The following is a 17,974-nucleotide window of genomic DNA, read 5'->3' on the forward strand; positions in this document are numbered from 1 at the left end:
AATGTTGTTATAATGTTATACAGTCATGCTAAATGATACCAAAGAGTCAGATAATGACATACATGCATTTTAGACAAATTCCTAGTGTCTAGTTTCCGGGTTTTATCTACGTAGATAAAGCGGATTTTCCGTGTATGGTCATGCTGCTACACGCTCAGACATGTCCCTGTCCCCCCTCCCCGCCTGTTCAAATCTGCCTGCGCTCACACTGCAGTCCGCTCGGTGTAACGTGAAACTAGGGGGCGTGCCTGTTGCTATGCCTTCTCTGATTGGCCAGGTTCAAACAGAGTGCGGAGGGACAGAGCGTTTTTGCTGAGAGGTTAAACTGCAGTACCAAAGTTAGACTGTAAAATAGTATAATAGCACCTCTTTAAATATTATAATGATAGAGTGAATACTTCAATTAATACATGATTAATTCAACAAACCCAACAACTTTCTTTAGTGTAGCAGCAGCAGTAAGTCAAAGGTACATGCCTTAGATTGAAATGCTGTAGACCAGTGGTGTCAAACATACGGCCCGCGGCGAGATGATTTAATCTGGCCCGCGACTTGTAGAGCACACATTTATGAGCATTTCAAAAAAAAAAGTAAGTCTCTAGCCCATTCCTGTGAGGAGATATGAATTTTTAAAGAAATAACCAAAATGCTCACTCCAGCCGCTAGGGGGCAGCCAAAATTTTAAAAAGCACATTTTAGCAACGTGGGAAATGGTAAATGGCAATCTTGCTTCACCGCTATTAATGTTTCCTCCAGTGCTTTATGGCAAAGTAAAAACCAAAAAAAAATAAAAATAAAAATATATATATTTTTAGTGCTGAACAATTAATGTACTAGCAAGCGCGATGTGTCCGCGGCTCTGCACGCGCGAAACGAGCAGGAGCATGCTAGTGTAGGCCTACAAGATTTATTTCCTAATTTTCCATGCTGCTTTATTTTTATGTTTTAAATTGGGAAAAACGAATTCCAAAACAACCAATAACCTCTGTATTTAAAAATAAATCAAAACAGTAGAAGTTGCACTTTTATTTAATTTAATTTTGTACTGTCTGCATGTTTGCACAAAATGTGTCCCTGTACATATAGTAAACAAAATTGGACAACTGTAACGTCAGTGCCTGTTGTATGTGTGTATTCAAATAAACAGTTGTTTATTTCATTAGTGCGTATATTGGCATCTTTGAGCAAAATACCCCCAAAATTTTTGCTGCGGCGCTACGCGCCGCACCTCCTATTCCCATGGCCAGCAGCAACCTTTACTAAGACATTTCCTGGGGGGTACAGAGATCCGTTGTGATCCATGATAATGTAGGTTACAAATGTAGGCTGAGTGATAAAGCATATTACTGAAAAACAAAGCTAGAGATTTGGAGTTGACATATGTACGTTATTTTGCCATTATTTTACTGGTCCGGCCCACTTGAGATCAGAGAGGCTGTATGTGGCCCTCGAACCAAAATGAGTTTGACACCCCTGCTGTAGACTGATTTACTATCATCTATGTGAGGGTGGACAGTACTGATACTATAAGGAGGAGCCTTGGGATGACAACTGTTATGGAAATTATTATTGTGTGAATATATGAAATATATTTATACTATATTGTATTGTCCTAAATTGTGAATCTTCATACAATAGACCAAACATTTCTGACCTTAGTCTTGTGTAAGATAAAGTCAGGTTGTTATAACTAAGATAGTATGTACTGGAGACTAGGTCGCACCAACGTATGTTGTTATGTCTCAGTATTCCAACCCTGAACATCTATTACATAGGCTGATGTTCGTGCGTTAATAGATTTTGCTATAACTTCTGGAAAATGACTGCATTCTCCAGTCATTTCATTACAATCCCATTGATGTATTGTTGTCTTGACTCATGTTTGCAAACAATAAAGATCTGTTCATTTTGTATTTAAACATTGTGTCATCTGGTATTAATTGCCTAAATTCTCATCTTTCTAGAGGTTGATATTTCGTTTCCACGACACAACACAGACCAGTGATGGTGGCGGGCTGGGATTCATCTGCTTTACAGCTGATGGCTTCCATGTGAGGGCGCTCACACTCCTCACACAGCACATCCTGAAGCCAGTTGACCTTAGAACAGTGAAGGCAACGCCAGGTGGAAGAACTGAAAGAGGAGAAGAGGGACCATTATACTGTAGCATCAGTTACATTGTATAGAAAGAATGCATTAATACATTTTGACTTCGTACTGATTATTGTCATAGTCATTCTAGCAACTTGGTCTATGTCATAACTTTGGCTTGTTTATGGCAAATACTACATACTATGAGAATAAATACAGTCCTGCTACCGCTGATAGCCAGCCACTGTTCAAACAAGTCATTGCATTTCATATTCATCTTTTCACCACTGAATTGATGCCATCGTTGAATCCTCCAGTTTAATCTACTGGGAAACCCTGACAACTGATCTGTACACAACCACAAGTGGGCAAGAAAGTGACTCCTTCCCTGCGTTCCAATCCCCATACTTCCCTACTATTTAGTACTAGTGCAGTGCCCGTAGGAAGCAGTAACTTATGCATGCTTAAATGTAACCCGTCTATCAAAGTGGGACACATAAACAGATGTAGCCTACACATAGGCAGTGTCACACAGTCATTGAAATGGCTGTCACATCGCTCGTCAATGTGACTAGTGTTCTTTCTTTGTTGCGCCATATAATCCTCTATTCTTTATGGGCAAAGCAGGTGAAAATTTATTTTCATTGGTAATAGCAGCTTGAAGGCAGCAGCATTTATCTTTGCAAACAAAATGAAGGGCATGTTTGCATCTTACATAGTCTTTAGCTCGTTTAGGTGTTAGGTTCTAACGAATTTAAAACATTCTGTGTAAGCGATCATGTTTACATTCACCGGTAGCTGAGCTATCCGAGACCGTGCTAGTTTAAATGGAAACCGCTATTGACATGCTAACTGAAATTAGCGTCACTGTCGCGGAAGTGTTTAACTATACATTAACTCTATAACAGTGAAAATAGCGTAACGTGCGCTCTTTAACACTAAAGCCGATCTGACTAACAGTCCGAGAGGTATGCGAGCCACAGGAACACAGACAGACACACAGACATACAGACGTTTCTTGCTTTATAGATAGATGCCAGAAAAAGATTTAGGATGTCCCAATACATGCACGTCAATTGTAGTATGCTGAAAATACCTAAATGCCCCACTAACTCCAATAGCATTTTGGAGTATTCATCTTTATTCTTGACATTTCTCGACATAATGAAAAAAAATCTTCCTTATCTGATTTTTTTCTCTCTCCTGTGGCCCTTAAACTCTTCTGTACTTTAGAAAAAGTATATGATTTGGAATGCAGGGCTAATGTGCAGACGCATACTGTGCTGAGACCTTTAACCTCACAAGGTAATGTTTGAAAATTCAATGAAGTCTAGAATTAAATGTTACTTGAAATTGACAGACTTGTAGTTTCCTGTTCATACCAAGTGTAAAAAGGATCCTGACCTGTGACTGTTCCTGTGTTGGGATGATGAAGATGATGAGGGTGCAGTGACAGCTGTCCGCCTGTGGCTGGCCCTCTCTGGGTGGGAGTGGTACAGTCTGTCACATTCTGAACACAGCCCCTGCAGACAGCTCAGGCAGTGGGCAGAGATACGGAAGATTTGACAGATTGCGCAGTTCTCTGAAACAAAGTGGTGAGATGAGTATATAATTATGATTACTTCAGAATAAAGACAAGAAACGTTCCAATGCTAAACAATCGGAGGATAGGAGAGGGGAGGGAACTGAGCAATCAGAGGACAGGAGTGGAGAGGGAACGGACCAATGAGAGGAAAGGAGTGGGAACGGGCCAATCATTCAGAGGACAGGAAAGGGGAAAGGACCCATCAGAGAACACAAGAGTAAACAGACCAATGAGGGTATAGGAGAAGGAACGCACCAATCAGAAGAGAGGAAACGGAACGGACCAATCAGAAGAGAGGAAACAGAACGGACCAATCAGAGAATAGGAGAGGGAAACAGACCAATGAGAGGAGTGGAGAGGGAACGGACTAGGCTTTTTTTCCGATTGGCGATAGGATCATGAATGAGCGATTGAAGGGATGGATAACCATTGTTTTTTCCCAAGACGATTGAATCGCCTATGAAGTCACCTTTAATAAACTTACTTTCTTAAGATGTTATAAAGTAATCATGCATTTATATTAGTGCTGTCAAACGATTAAAATATTTAATCGCGATTAATCGCATTAATGTCATAGTTAACTCGCGATTAATCGCGATTAATCGCGATTAATGGCATTTTTATTTATTCTAGCCTGAATGTCCCTTGACTTCTTTTTGTCCCATAATTTTTTCTCTCTTATCACACCCATTCTAATTATGATATTTAAGAAGAAATACACTGAATTACAATGATGTCTACACCATTGTAATTGAGTGTATTTCTTCTAAAATATCATAATTTGCAATTCAGTGCAAACAACAATATAGACCCTCCCCCCTGCACCCCACCCCTAGAACAGCATTCACAAACATATTGGAACTTCTTTTTTTATTTAAAAACCAAACCATAAAACAATATAGGGTATATAAAACAAATTAGTATTAAGGCTACATTAAACTGGTTGTTGTAGGCCTAAATGTTTTGGGAGTCTTTCATTCACGGCTTATTTCAGACTGTGTGGAGTGGACACACAGGTGGTTGCTATGGCGCTGCTGCAGCCGAGGCTTCAGTCTCCCTTCGTAGCGAAAATTAAAGTGAAAATGAATGACTGGCGGCTGCCACTAACATTCATGGAAGTTTTGGTGTGCGCGCAGGGTTATAAGTAAGACTTCTGCAAATGACAAGCTTTCTTTTCTGTTCTTTTCCGCGTAGACTCAGAGCATGGGTCTCAGAGTCACACACGGAAGACTAGTGAAGGTCGCGCAACTGAGCTAGGAGGTGCCAGTTAAATTATTTTAATGTGAAATTACGCTGTAGGACATGTCCCGTTTGAATTGACAGTAACTTAAATGCGAGCCATATGAATAGTTTGTGGTGTTTCAGTTGTTCTAGCATTACTAGTTGATACAACAGCTTGTGAAAAAACCACAACGTTTCCTAGGCCATGACGAGCATTAATCGCGCGATAAAAAAATTGACGCCGTTAAAATGGGTTTGCGTTAACGCCGTTAATAACGTGTTAAACTGACAGCACTAATTTATATATATACAGCTCTGGAAATAATTAAGAGACTACTCCAAATATTCAGTGTCTCTCATTTTACTCTTTATAGGCATATGTTTGAGTAGAATGAACATTTTGGTTTTATTCTATAAACTACTGAAAACATTTCTACCAAATTCCCCCCAAAATATTATCATTAAGAGCATTTCCATTAAGTAATGTTAGAGATGAAGATTTAAGAAAAATCCAGACTGGTCTCTGAATGTTTTGGTGAGCTGTATATAAACACAGTCACAGACTCAAAGATCTTGTTGGATCATCTTTAGCTTTGATTACGGCACATATTCGCTGTAATTTTTATAAGCTTTGTTTGACACATAATGCTGCTTAGAAACTAGACCTGACCAACTGAAGCAACCCCAGATCCTACTGTACACTGCCACACAGGCTGGTACAGTAGACACTAGGCATGATGGGAGCATCACTTCATCCACCTCTCTTCTTACCCTGATGCACCCATCACTTAGCCTGGCTCCGCCCGCCTACCTACTTCCGCCCAAATTTCATTTTCCCTTCAGTAGTCAGTCTGGTGGTGGGGCGTATTAGTGAGATTTTTCCGAACAGATTTCTGAGTATCCAATCAGCGAACAGAGGAAGTGGCTGAGAACGACGGGTCGAAGTCGTGCTCCAGTTTCAGTTGAATGCTGCGTTCCCTTACGCTCGGAACTCGGACATTTCCGACTTGTTAGTTCCGAGTTCCGACCTGTCTGTGTTCCAGTGCATCTGCTCGGGAAAGTATGGACGCCTACAACCTTTCTCATCCAAATAACTAAACGTTAGGCTCTAACAAGTTACCGTTGCCAGGTACCAGTAGATCCATAGACTACAATATGTAGTGAAGTCGGAAATTTCCGAGTTCCCTGAACGCACCGTCAGAAGCCGGCTCACGACCAAACGTTATGCGATTGGTTGGCAGATCCAGAGTGGCACTGAGCAGATCCAATAGTTTTGAACTTCAACAGACACCCGCCTCCAAGTGAGTGAACGTTTGCCAATTACAGCACTTCCAGACCTTCTGTACAAATGAAATGAAGTACGATGGTCTGGTAGCGCCAGGCTACCCATCACTCTGGAACAGGGTCAGTCTGGTCTCATCAGACCACACAACCTTTTTCTATTGCTCCAGAGTCCAGTCTATATGTTCCCTGGCAAATTGAAGAATGTTATCCTGATCATTTCTGATGCGGTGCACCAATCTATACAAAACCACTTTTAACACCATGCAGGACTGTCCAGTGGACCTCAGGCTTGTTCTTAATACAGACAATACAAAATATATGTGTTTCTCCAGAGCAAGAACTACATTTTACAAGCAACACATTTTAATGATTTCAATATTTTTACAAAAAAATTATTTTTATTTTAAAGAGTCACTGAATATAAATATCTCTGCATCTGGATAGATGATACACTCACTTTTAATTTTCATATAAAAAATCTTGTACATTGTCTGCGACAAAAAATTGGCTATTTTTATAGGAACAAAACCACCTTCCCTTTATTTAGTAGGAAAATGATTATTGAGGCAGATTTCATGTCTGTCATTGATTACGGTGATATGATTTACCTGCATGCATCACATTCATGTCTTAAACTCCACTCTGTTTCTCACTCTGCTTTAAGGTTCATCACAGGAGATGCTTATGACACACGTCATTGTGATTTATATGGAAAGACATCAAATTTAAATTCAAGTATCAATAATTCAAATTCAAGGTGATCAATTCAAATAAGGTAGAGCAATTAGAATTTGAGTATTAATAATTTAAATTCAAGGACTAATCAGAGGACAGGAGAGGAAAGGGAATGAACCAATCAGAGGACAGGAGAGGAAAGGGAATGGACCAATCAGAGGACAGGAGAGGAAAGGGAATGGACTAATCAGAGGACGGGAGAGGAAAGGGAATGGACTAATCAGAGGACGGGAGAGGAAAGGGAATGAACCAATCAGAGGACAGGAGAGGAGAGGGAATGGACCAATCAGAGGAGAGGAAAGGGAATGGACCAATCAGAGGAGAGGAAAGGGAATGGACCAATCAGAGGAGAGGAGAGGGAATGGACCAATCAGAGGAGAGGAGAGGGAATGGACCAATCAGAGGAGAGGAAAGGGAATGGACCAATCAGAGGAGAGGAGAGGGAATGGACCAATCAGAGGAGAGGAGAGGGAATGGACCAATCAGAGGAGAGGAGAGGGAATGATTTATACTAGATTTATAAGTAGTATCATAGTATGTTATAGAAGCAAAATACACAAAAATCTCAAAATGTCAGTGTCTCACCTTTATAGTTATAGCATGTCAACAAATACGATTAAACCAAGTAGTCAATGCTGTGAAATAGCTGTTTCTCTGCTCACCTGGGTGTTTGTTTGAAGAGACAGGAAAGAGCTGAATGGACCTTCCCCCTTGCTGGGTAGAGGACAGGGAGCGGCCATGGCTGGAGGAGTGGTGGTGGATGGGGAAGCCTACAGACTTGCTCTGAGCTTCTGAATGGCATGGAATGGAGGCGGATTGGTAGACCACAGCATCAGTGTTGAGACCCACATCCTAAGATCAAAGAAAAGTGGATAAGAGAACTAAAGAACATGTAACAGAATGGTCAGGTCATAAAGGCATACTAATAGCAACATTTGACCAGGTAAGATGGCTTCATCGGAAAAAAGCTCTCCTTACCATCCAACAGTACCAGGATAACAAAAGGAGAATAATAAAAAGACTAGTCTCAGATATAATTCAAAATTCAAATCACAGGGATGTAGTGTGTTTAAATAAACTATTGGGTCTGCCCCGTGATGCTGGAAAGGAATTTGACGCACAGATACTCCCTGTCAAAGACTCAAGTCCAGTCCTCTGTTTTCTTTGTGTAGTATGTAGTATGTAGTATGTAGGGGGGATGTAGATCAGTGGGTAGGGTGGTCGACCCACAACTACAGGGTCGGTGGTTGGATCCCCCGTCTCCCCGCCACATGTCCAAGTGTCCCTGGGCAAGGCACTGAACCCTAAATGTCTCCTGATAGTTAGCTTGCACCCTGCGTGGTAGCTGCTGCTGCTATTGGTGTATGAATGTGTGCTCCAGTTGTAAGTTGCTTTGGATAAAAGCGTCTGCTAAATGACATGACATGTAAGTCTTTTAACAACCTGCTTCATTTCATTAGACATGAAATGTAAGAAAGTTATCTCAACACATCCCAGGACACAATGGGGATGTATTGAGTGCCCTGAAAACATTCCTGCTTTCAGTGCAGCAGAGGTTGTGTGCACGTGATTCAATATTCATTTACCCCATCATTTCAGTCTTTCAATTATACATGGAAGTGAATCAATAACATAATAAGGGTTGATGGAGTGTACCTTGTGTCTCAGTGTGGGAATGATTCTCTCATAGAACTCAGGGTTGGGATGAGCCTCCTAGAAAGAAGCCAAATCACAAGTCATCATGACATTAAGGCCTTTTATTTCATGTCAAGCAAAAAGTCCAATGCACAATGCATAAACATATATGTTTATGAGAGCCGTGCCTCTGAATTAAAGGGTGGAGTCAGCGATTTTGGAGAAGGTTTGTTGAAAAAATATTTTTGTCAAAATCAGTGTATATTTCCCCTCTGTAGACTGGCATGTAAACAAAGGGCATGTAAACAAAGGGGGCCCATCATAGCTAACAACATGCTCGTTCACAGAGACTAGTAGGCTATGTATTTAAACTGAATTTCTTTATAGCACACACACAGTATGGACAGGTAGCGGATGGTGAAGAGATATTCACTCATTTTGACAGAAAATGACTCAAACAACAAGCGTTCATCGGAATCACTGACTCCAGTTTTAAACACATCTTTAAAAGTACTTTGTAACTGTATATATGTGTTCTATTTAAAGCCTTACTTACTTACTCAGGCCTACTATTCAGTATATAAGTGTTCTATTTAAAGCCTTACTTACTTACTCAGGCCTACTATTCAGTATATAAGTGTTCTATTTAAAGCCTTACTTACTTACTCAGGCCTACTATTCAGTATATAAGTGTTCTATTTAAAGCCTTACTTACTTACTCAGGCCTACTATTCAGTATATAAGTGTTCTATTTAAAGCCTTACTTACTTACTCAGGCCTACTATTCAGTATATAAGTGTTCTATTTAAAGCCTTACTTACTTACTCAGGCCTACTATTCAGTATATAAGTGTTCTATTTAAAGCCTTACTTACTTACTCAGGCCTACTATTCAGTGTAAGTAACTAATAAACAGACAGAGAATATACACACCTTAATAAGCATTTCTAGTTCCATCCTCAGGCTCATCACTTCCAATGTAACCGCAGCAACGCGTCCCACATCAGGATCTGTGACATCATCAGGGAAGCTGAGCCCATCTGGCTGCTGATTGGAGTAACCATAGAGACAGAGCACTGCTCGTCCTCCCTGGGATCAGAGAACTCAACATTTATCTTTCCGTTGGCCCGGGACAAGTTTGTGACAAGGATGGGACATGTTGAAAACAGGTTCAAAAGGACCTGGGGCCTGTTTCAGGTAGCTGGTTTTGAGGCAACCCAGAGTTTGTTCGCTCTGAGTTAGTGGAAACTCTGGGTTTTCCGTTTCAGGTAGCAGGTTCAGCGCAACCGAGAGTCAGTTACTGCGGCAACATACGCTGTGGGTCTAACCTGCTGGATAGGTGGTTAGACCTACCCTGAGTTTGTTTTCACTTTACGCTGCAGCTCCGACTGAAGAAAGAGTGTCACTGTCACACGCGTCCCTGTACAGTTTGAAGCAAAATCACTCCATAGAAATCTCCATCGGGATGTTTTTATCATTTCCTGATGATTTTACGTTTGATCGATCATTTATCTGATCAGTAGCCTTGTTCTCAGCCCTCGTGTCTTTCATATGCGACCACCTTACACATCGTGACATGCTCTACATGAACATGTTCTACATTCAGATTAATAAACCTATTTGTGTTGCATATCATTATTTTTTTATTAACAGGAGTTTTCTATCTGTGCAGCTGATCTGATTTCTGTCAGGCTGCACGCGATTGTTACTGTTCACTTGTGTGATGACAAAGTCACAGACAAGCCTTGTTAAATAGCCTAAAGCTGCGAACACACCGCACTGGCCGCGCGGCGAGATTGCATACAAAGTTAATGTACTAGCGCGTGGCCGCACTTCCACCCAAGAATCGGCGTCCAGCGGCGGGCGTTTCCGCGGCGCGTGGCCGCGCCTCATCGAAGCGCGTGAATCGAAGGCGCTACCATTTGCGGCGCGGCCAACATATGCGGCGAACACAGAAGATAAAAATATTTATCTTTTTGGCGTCGCCGCGCCGCGATAGCCAATCAGCGTTGAGATTGCCCGGTGGTCTGCAAGACGAGGTGGGCGTGTGGAGTGAGGACATTGGGCTTCCAATACATTCTGCAAATATGTGTATTTTGCATCTGTTTAGCTGTTGGTTGTACTTTAGCCAAGGTAGCGCCGGTTAGCATAGTGAAACTCACCCAGCTGTGTGCTGTTCCTGAGGATAATATGAACCCAAACGTGAAGTCAGTGTCCGTGTGGAATTCCATATAGTACAGCGAAGCACCGGTGTTGTCCTCCGCCAGACCGCGCACTTTCATCTCAGCTAGGCTGATGTCTGCCTTTATTTTTGCAGCTGAGCACACACTGCTGTTGTTATTGTGTTTAGTATGTTGCTGAATTGCTGTTAATGTGTATTTGCGATCGGGGTGCGTCTTCATGCTGTTTTAATGCTATTTGTGACATGACTGCCGCTGGTTACACAGTGAACCTACATCTGTATTTTTTGGCACATCTGGACCATGTTGTTGTTGTTGCACCGTAAGTGTGACGGGTCTGATCTCAGAAACGGCGTCGGCGTCAGGAATATATGGCCCAATATGATCAAGCGGCGAGCAATTTGCGATCAAGCGGCGAGCAATTTGCGTTCACGCGGCCAACCGCCGCAGGGGGCCAGTGCGGTGTGTTCGCAGCTTAATATGAATATAGAAATGATATAATAATTTAAACTGTGGTCACTTGAGGAACATGGATTTGGTTACAGGCTCTACAATGAAAACTGTCATCTAATTTGCCTGATGTTAAAGTCCTTCACTCCTCATTTAAAAGAAGCGACAGTCTGTTTACTGCACAGTATTATAGCTTGCCTACATATTATACAGCAGATATAAAACACTGTCAGCAATGCTGTGCGGCGCCAGCTTAATGCTGCTGATATGCGTAACTTTTTAAAATAGGCTATTGCTTCTCATATGGAAGCGTAATGATTCTCCGAGGTGATTAGATCAGAGAATGACATAATGTCCCTATTCATTCTTCTCCCTAAGTAAGCCTATTGTTCATTCATTCATATTTCTCACTCTAGTGGGAGGAGTGGAGAAGTGGGAGGATCAAGCATTTGTTTCTCCTGTTTCCATGGTGAATCATGTTATCAGCGATCCATTGATGATGGCTTTTACGCACGCGATCAATCCAGAGTGAACACGCTCAGAGTTGATTAACCCAACGCTGATCCACTGTTCTGAAACCCAAAACCCAGAGTTACTCATCAACCCTGCGCTCTGAGTTGAGCAACTCAGAGCTCAGGATTAAACCCAGAGTTTGTAAACCCTGCTTCCTCAAACAGGTCCCAGGACAGGAGAATTAGTAATCAAAGGCTTATACAGTATATAGGCCATTTGTAGACTGACAAACCATGCCATCAATATGTCATAAAAGCTGCTAACCTAATGCTTAACTCAGTCGTTGGATTTCTGTGTTACTTCCCATGGTTTGAAGTGATTTTGAGAAGCAAATTTGAACAGAGCACTTGCAAAAGTCTATCCATACTATGTTTGAATTACCTGAATAGCATCGACAGTGGCCCTGAACACTGGGTTGTTGTGTTTGACTGTCCTCCAGTACTTTGGCCTGTTGGGATTGGTCAGGTTACAGCCATACTTCTCCAGGATGTTGAGGGCTGTGGACAGGCGCTGTAGAGAGGCCAGGGTCTGGACAAGAGGCACACAGTGAGTGGAGATACATCTTTCAGTCTTTTAAGGTTCAACTTCAATCTGAAATAGAAATTTACAATTTGTTTAAATGAATAATCTTGTTATTGTTTTAGACAACATAGAAATAGTCCAGTGACAGTTACACAAACATACTGATTACAATTAACCATGCCTTTTTCACTGCACGCTAATCAGAAATCATACAAACTCATCAGTGGACTCCAAAGTACATATAAGTTTAATGAGTATGACGTATTATCATTGAAGGCACACTTTAATTGAGTGGTGTTACCTTTCCTAGCCTCCTGCATAAAATGAGCTGAAGTCAAATTGTTTAGACAGTGATGTAGAATGGAGGCAATGGAAATGACATGGCTGAAAGTAGCACACAGATACTTTCAATATAGCCTACTACAGTACAGCCATGTAGAACAGCTGCAGGTAGAGTTTGGCAGATTTAAGACAAGATGAGATGTTTCAAGATGTTCTTTCTCACCTCTTTCCTATTGCTCCCGAAGCTGTTTTCTATGACCATGGTCTCTGCAGTGATGTGTTGGTACTTGGAGCAGGGTGGTAGGGACACATTGGCCATAGCCATGACCCCAGCCCGCACCTCCACCACCCTGCCACCAGAGTAGAGACACACCTCCGCCCGGCTCCGCACAGCCTGCATCTGCTCAGACAGAGACGGCATTCTGCACACACACACACAATCAATGCACATGCAAAGGCTGACATTCATATGTAATATTAAACTTAGTTAATAAAACATACATATGCATTTCAGTTACACATCTCAAGTCACAGAAATGAAAATCCCTCCTTTGGTCATTCGTTTCCTTATAATGTGGGGCGGCTAAAGTGGCTCTGTACTTAGACTTAGCATGAGTGCTGCTAAATGTTAACATCCTCATGCTAATATAGCCTACTGTATTAAATGAATATTCTTTAATGAATTTATTTTGATGTCCTAAAGTGTCAAAAACATAGAATAATGCTAATGCAGAGAACCAAGAGTCCCTAGTTACATCTTCCAATGTTTTGTCCGACCACCAGTCCAGAACACAAACATATTCAGGGGAAATAACTGGAGACACCAGCAATAATAGGCTACACGGTCGCCCAAAAAGATGGAATCAATTATTTTTGACCTCTTCTCATGCAATGATTGTGTGACAATGTGATTTATTCTTGATAGATAAAGTGTATATCTTCTCAAACGCGTATTGATCAATTTCATCCAAACATATCAGAGTGAAAATTAAAACACAATCAACCTCTGCAAACTGTATATCTAGGCTTAAACTTCTGCATCAAGAAATGATCTCAGTGCAGCTGCCCTGTGTGGTCTCTGGTTGTGGTCTAGCAGCCTAAAGTTGTTCCCAGACCCTTCTTGTTGTTGGAGGCAATAGTTCTCCAGGATGTCCCTGTACATGACATGTTGAACTTTGTGTTGTGTTCTGCTTCTAATGTGTAGCTTTCCTACGAATATGTTTTTAATAGGCCTTCAGAATAATACTAGAAAACGAACTGCATCCGCAACCAAGACGCTACTTCCGACGGCACATGAAAGTCGAGCCGACTCGGAGCTGTCCGGCTGCTGTCAGGCTTTTCCGTCACTCCCCCGACTGCACTCGGCTACTCTCGTCTACTTTGCAGACGAGCCGCAACTGAACTCAAACGAGCCTATTGTCTACCTGTGGTAGTCAGGGCTACATCCAGTCATCAGTAATGTTGGAACAGTTTTAACACCAAACATAAAAGCCCATCAAAATATCCTGATTCGTAATAAGGTATCTAGGCTAACAGATTTAGGCGCTACCTCTCGACTAACGCTTAAACATGGAAAGGGATGATTGTTGTGTCTTATGCTACCTTATAACCTTCTTTTATAGGCTATTTGGTGTAAATTTAGCTCGGTGAAATGTGTAACACTGGATTTGTACTAGGCCTATTGTATAAGCATAGTTGTTACAGAAGGCATGCTCTCGTCACTAGGCTGTAGCCTATGCAGCTGGCTGCTGGTGGATACATGAATATTCAGGTTGAAACAGCGATGAACATCTAACCTACTTCTGAAAGCATTGTAGCTGTAAACTCATCTTAACCTGGAGCTAACAGATGTAGATGAGCATCAGTAGTCCGCGGTATGAGCCGGTGGGCTGGCTGTTACCTACCCATGGTACCTACCTTGGTCTACAGGGCACAGTCTATCCTCAGCACGCTGCGGCTTCATACGCTCTCCATAATGACGTCATGGGGGATGTCAGTAATACATCAGTAGCGCTTCTCACTGCTAGCAATGTAAACCCTACTGTAACCACACAACGGCGCTGAATAATAGGATCAGTTTAAAATCCCAACAGAAACACAGCGGTCTCTCTCTCTCTCTCTCAAAAGAGAGCAAAACATGGACGCAGCCTAGATGACGTCACCTTTCGCATTTATATCTATGAACGGCGTTGCTATGACGTCATGTCAATGATTAATAATAATAATAATAATAATAATAATAATAATAATAATACATTTTATTTATATAGCGCTCTTCTCTCACTCAGAGCGCTTTACAAAAACAAAACAATAAACAAACAAAAAGAAGATGTAGAGTTGGGTTGGTGGGTGAACTAGGGGTAGGCAGAGGAGAAGAGATGGGTCTTGAGTTTGGACTGGAAGATGGTGAGGGACTCAGAGTCACGGATATGTTGGGGGAGGCTGTTCCAGAGCCTGGGAGCTACCCTGGAGAAAGCTCTGTCACCAAAGCTGCAGAGTTTAGATGTGTGGGTGGAGAGGAGACTGGCTGAGGAGGATCTGAGGGCCCGGGGGGGTTGATAGGGGGAGAGAAGGTCAGTGAGATATGGGGGGTCCAGATGGTGGAGGGCTTTGTAGGTGAGGACCAGGAGTTTGTAATCGATCCTGAATGAAATGGGGAGCCAGTGGAGCTTTTTGAGGACTGGGGTGATGTGGTTCCACGAGTTGGTGTGAGTGAGGAGACGGGCAGCTGCATTCTGGACACGTTGGAGTCTGTTGATGGAGGTGGTGCTGATGCCGGCGAGGAGTGAATTACAATAGTCAAAGCGGGAGGAGATGAAGGCATGGATGAGTCTATCAGCAGCATGGGGTGTGAGGGAGGATCTAATCTTTGCAATATTACGGAGGTGATAGAAGGAGGTTTTGACAGTGTGACGAATGTGGGGTTCAAGGGATCAAAAATTACGCCAAGATTGCGGGCCTGGGGGGAGGGGGAGACCGTGGTGCCATCAATAGTGAGTGTGGGGAGGGGGGGGGGGGGGGGTGTAAATTTGCTTTCATCCAGAGTGTAAGGGAAGACAGGCAGGATTCAATGTGAGAGATGGGGGGGTTATGGGGGGATTTGGTACTGAGGTTCAGTAGATTCAAACTGAACATTTATTTTTTTTGTAAACAATTATAAAAAATAAGAGGGGGTAGGACCAGAAAAGTTTTTCTTAACTTCTTCCTATCCCTTTTGAACATGAACTATGTTATTTGAGTTATGTATTTGTTGCTTAGGATCCTGAGGATCCCATTTGTTTGTTTTTAATTTATTTCTTTCCTTTTTTACTGCTCAATCGTTTTATTTGTTTGTATTATTATTATGTTTTTTTTTAACCATGTTCAATAAAGATATAATAAAAAAAAAGGTAAATTTGGGTGTCATCAGATTACAAATGTCTTTACCCTCCTGTTATGGTCCGGTCGTTCCAATTTGACCAATTTACTGAAATAGGCCTATATGTCAATATGCGATTCGTTGATATTATTTTGCTCTTGAGTATCGATCATATCTTTGTTAAATGGACACTGTCTGACAGATTGTGGACAATGTTCTATTGTTAGCAATAGCCTCTAGGCTACTTGAATTGATATTGTCGTTGTTTTTTAATATATGTTCAGACATTAGTCTTGTAGGCTATTGTAAAGTTTCATGTGTAATTTAATTTTGGACCTTTCTTTGTAGAAATCATAGCAGTCGCTATCAACCTGGAACACAACCAATGTTATTTCAATGCTATATCAAATTTGAAATGGTTTAAAAGCTAATAACCTTGTCAAACTTGACACAATGTAGTCTGAGGTAAGAAGCACAATGTGTTTAATCTGCAGTATATGGTCAAAATAATCAATACATTAGCCAGATGCTTTTTCTTTTCATAATTTCGTCATAGAGGCCTAGCAAAAGCATATAAGAGTTCAATATTCTAATGATCATAATAATTTCAGTTGGTAATACATTCTAACACAACATTAGGTGATGATCATGGACAATTCTGTATGGTGATAATATATGTTTTGGATTTATAATCAGCCATAATAATCATAATTGAGATATTAAGATACCTTAGACGTAGTCATTATTTCTTATCTCACCAATCATATGTAAGTTACATGTACCTACAGCTATCATTTAGTTATGTTTATTAACATTCAATCTTCTTTAAGCGTATGACTATCAATTATTTTCATCTCAAAGAGTACAGGAAGAATGTTTGAGCTGTACCAGTTCAGATAAGGAGTAAAGCAGCAGAGAAAGCTTTGCAGCAGGTGAGTGATGCTGGATGAGACTCAGTGCTGGATGCTTGTAACAAGAAAATCTACTTGAAAGTATAAAAAGTTCGATCACTCATTAGGAAGCAGAATGAACTGCACTGGTCAGCATTCATGGCATGGTTAGTAGTGCAAACAAACATCTAATAGTCACATTATTAACACTATCTGACATGCACTGAACCTGATGTGGCTGCTTGGCTCCATGTTGCCAAGTTGTTAGTCCAACCATGTCTGGATCCATGAAGAAACAAACATTATACATCACACAAATACACCAGACACAGGCAGGTCACATAAACACATTTATTTGTCTTGCATAATTGGTTATTGAATCAAAAGTCCCTAGTGTTCACTGTCATACTGTTGACTTACAAATAATGAAACTGACTATAATCATCACACAGGTTAAACAAAGAATGGAGACGGATGAGGGTTGGATCATCAAAGAAACAATGACATAAGAAGAGCAGGCAGAAGAGATGAAGGAGCAAGTTTGAAGTGTTTAGTCTGAATGTGTGTATGCTGGTCTAACTGTACACATCCAAATGATTACAAACACAAAATAAAAATGTATTTTTTTTTTTCTGATGACTTTGTGAAGGTGAAGGTTATGCCTAGGAGATCCGAATCATCACACTTTTCACTTTCTGCAGCCCAGAGCCACATCCCATCAAACCAAACACACAGAGCTGGACTGTTCCAGGGAGCATTTTCCATCTCAGCAGAGCACACACGAGCTACGCTATTCCAAAGCTGTAGTTTGTAGCTTTTTTTACAAAATGTACTTAAATGACCTTACATGAAGTTTTTATTTGAAATATGTACTGTCAATTGGATTATCAAACGATTGTACCATATCAATTGTCCCTTACCCCACATGTCCCTGTCCCTGCTCATATATACTGTATACAGATCATTCTTTTGTTGGGCTATTCCCCGGTGCGATCTTGCTGTGCTCAGGAAAGCACTCTTATCTAGTGACAACCTAGAATGGCCTGTTTGGGATACCGGCTCCCAGAAGTATCCCATATTGGATGTGACTTGTCATTGGCTACAGGGGTTGCAGATGAAATAAACAGTATGCTGCTACAGCATCAACACTGATCCAGCCTCAACTCACTCAGTGAACATACACTGAAGCCACTGCTTCCCACAAAAAGTTTCATTTGCTGAAGAAGAAA

The 17,974-nt window shown here is 41.3% G+C and overlaps 1 protein-coding gene across 1 annotated transcript in view; it reads right to left on the minus strand.

Annotated features, from left to right (window-relative positions):
- The window catches only part of rnf31 (ring finger protein 31), a gene marked incomplete at its 5' end in the record, with an annotated part of 43,202 nt that extends 30,284 nt beyond the window's left edge, over positions 1–12,918 (minus strand). Inside the window, 7 exons of the mRNA XM_080033464.1 lie at positions 2,000–2,133; positions 3,496–3,673; positions 7,579–7,768; positions 8,573–8,629; positions 9,484–9,639; positions 12,075–12,221; positions 12,721–12,918. Of these exons, the coding sequence (XP_079889590.1) occupies positions 2,000–2,133; positions 3,496–3,673; positions 7,579–7,768; positions 8,573–8,629; positions 9,484–9,639; positions 12,075–12,221; positions 12,721–12,918 (1,060 nt within the window). The remainder of the gene's footprint in view (positions 1–1,999; positions 2,134–3,495; positions 3,674–7,578; positions 7,769–8,572; positions 8,630–9,483; positions 9,640–12,074; positions 12,222–12,720) is intronic.
- Positions 12,919–17,974: the final 5,056 nt, after the last annotated feature.

Source organism: Ammodytes marinus, assembly GCF_949987685.1.
Source record: "Ammodytes marinus genome assembly, chromosome: 9".
Lineage (NCBI taxonomy): Eukaryota > Metazoa > Chordata > Actinopteri > Uranoscopiformes > Ammodytidae > Ammodytes > Ammodytes marinus.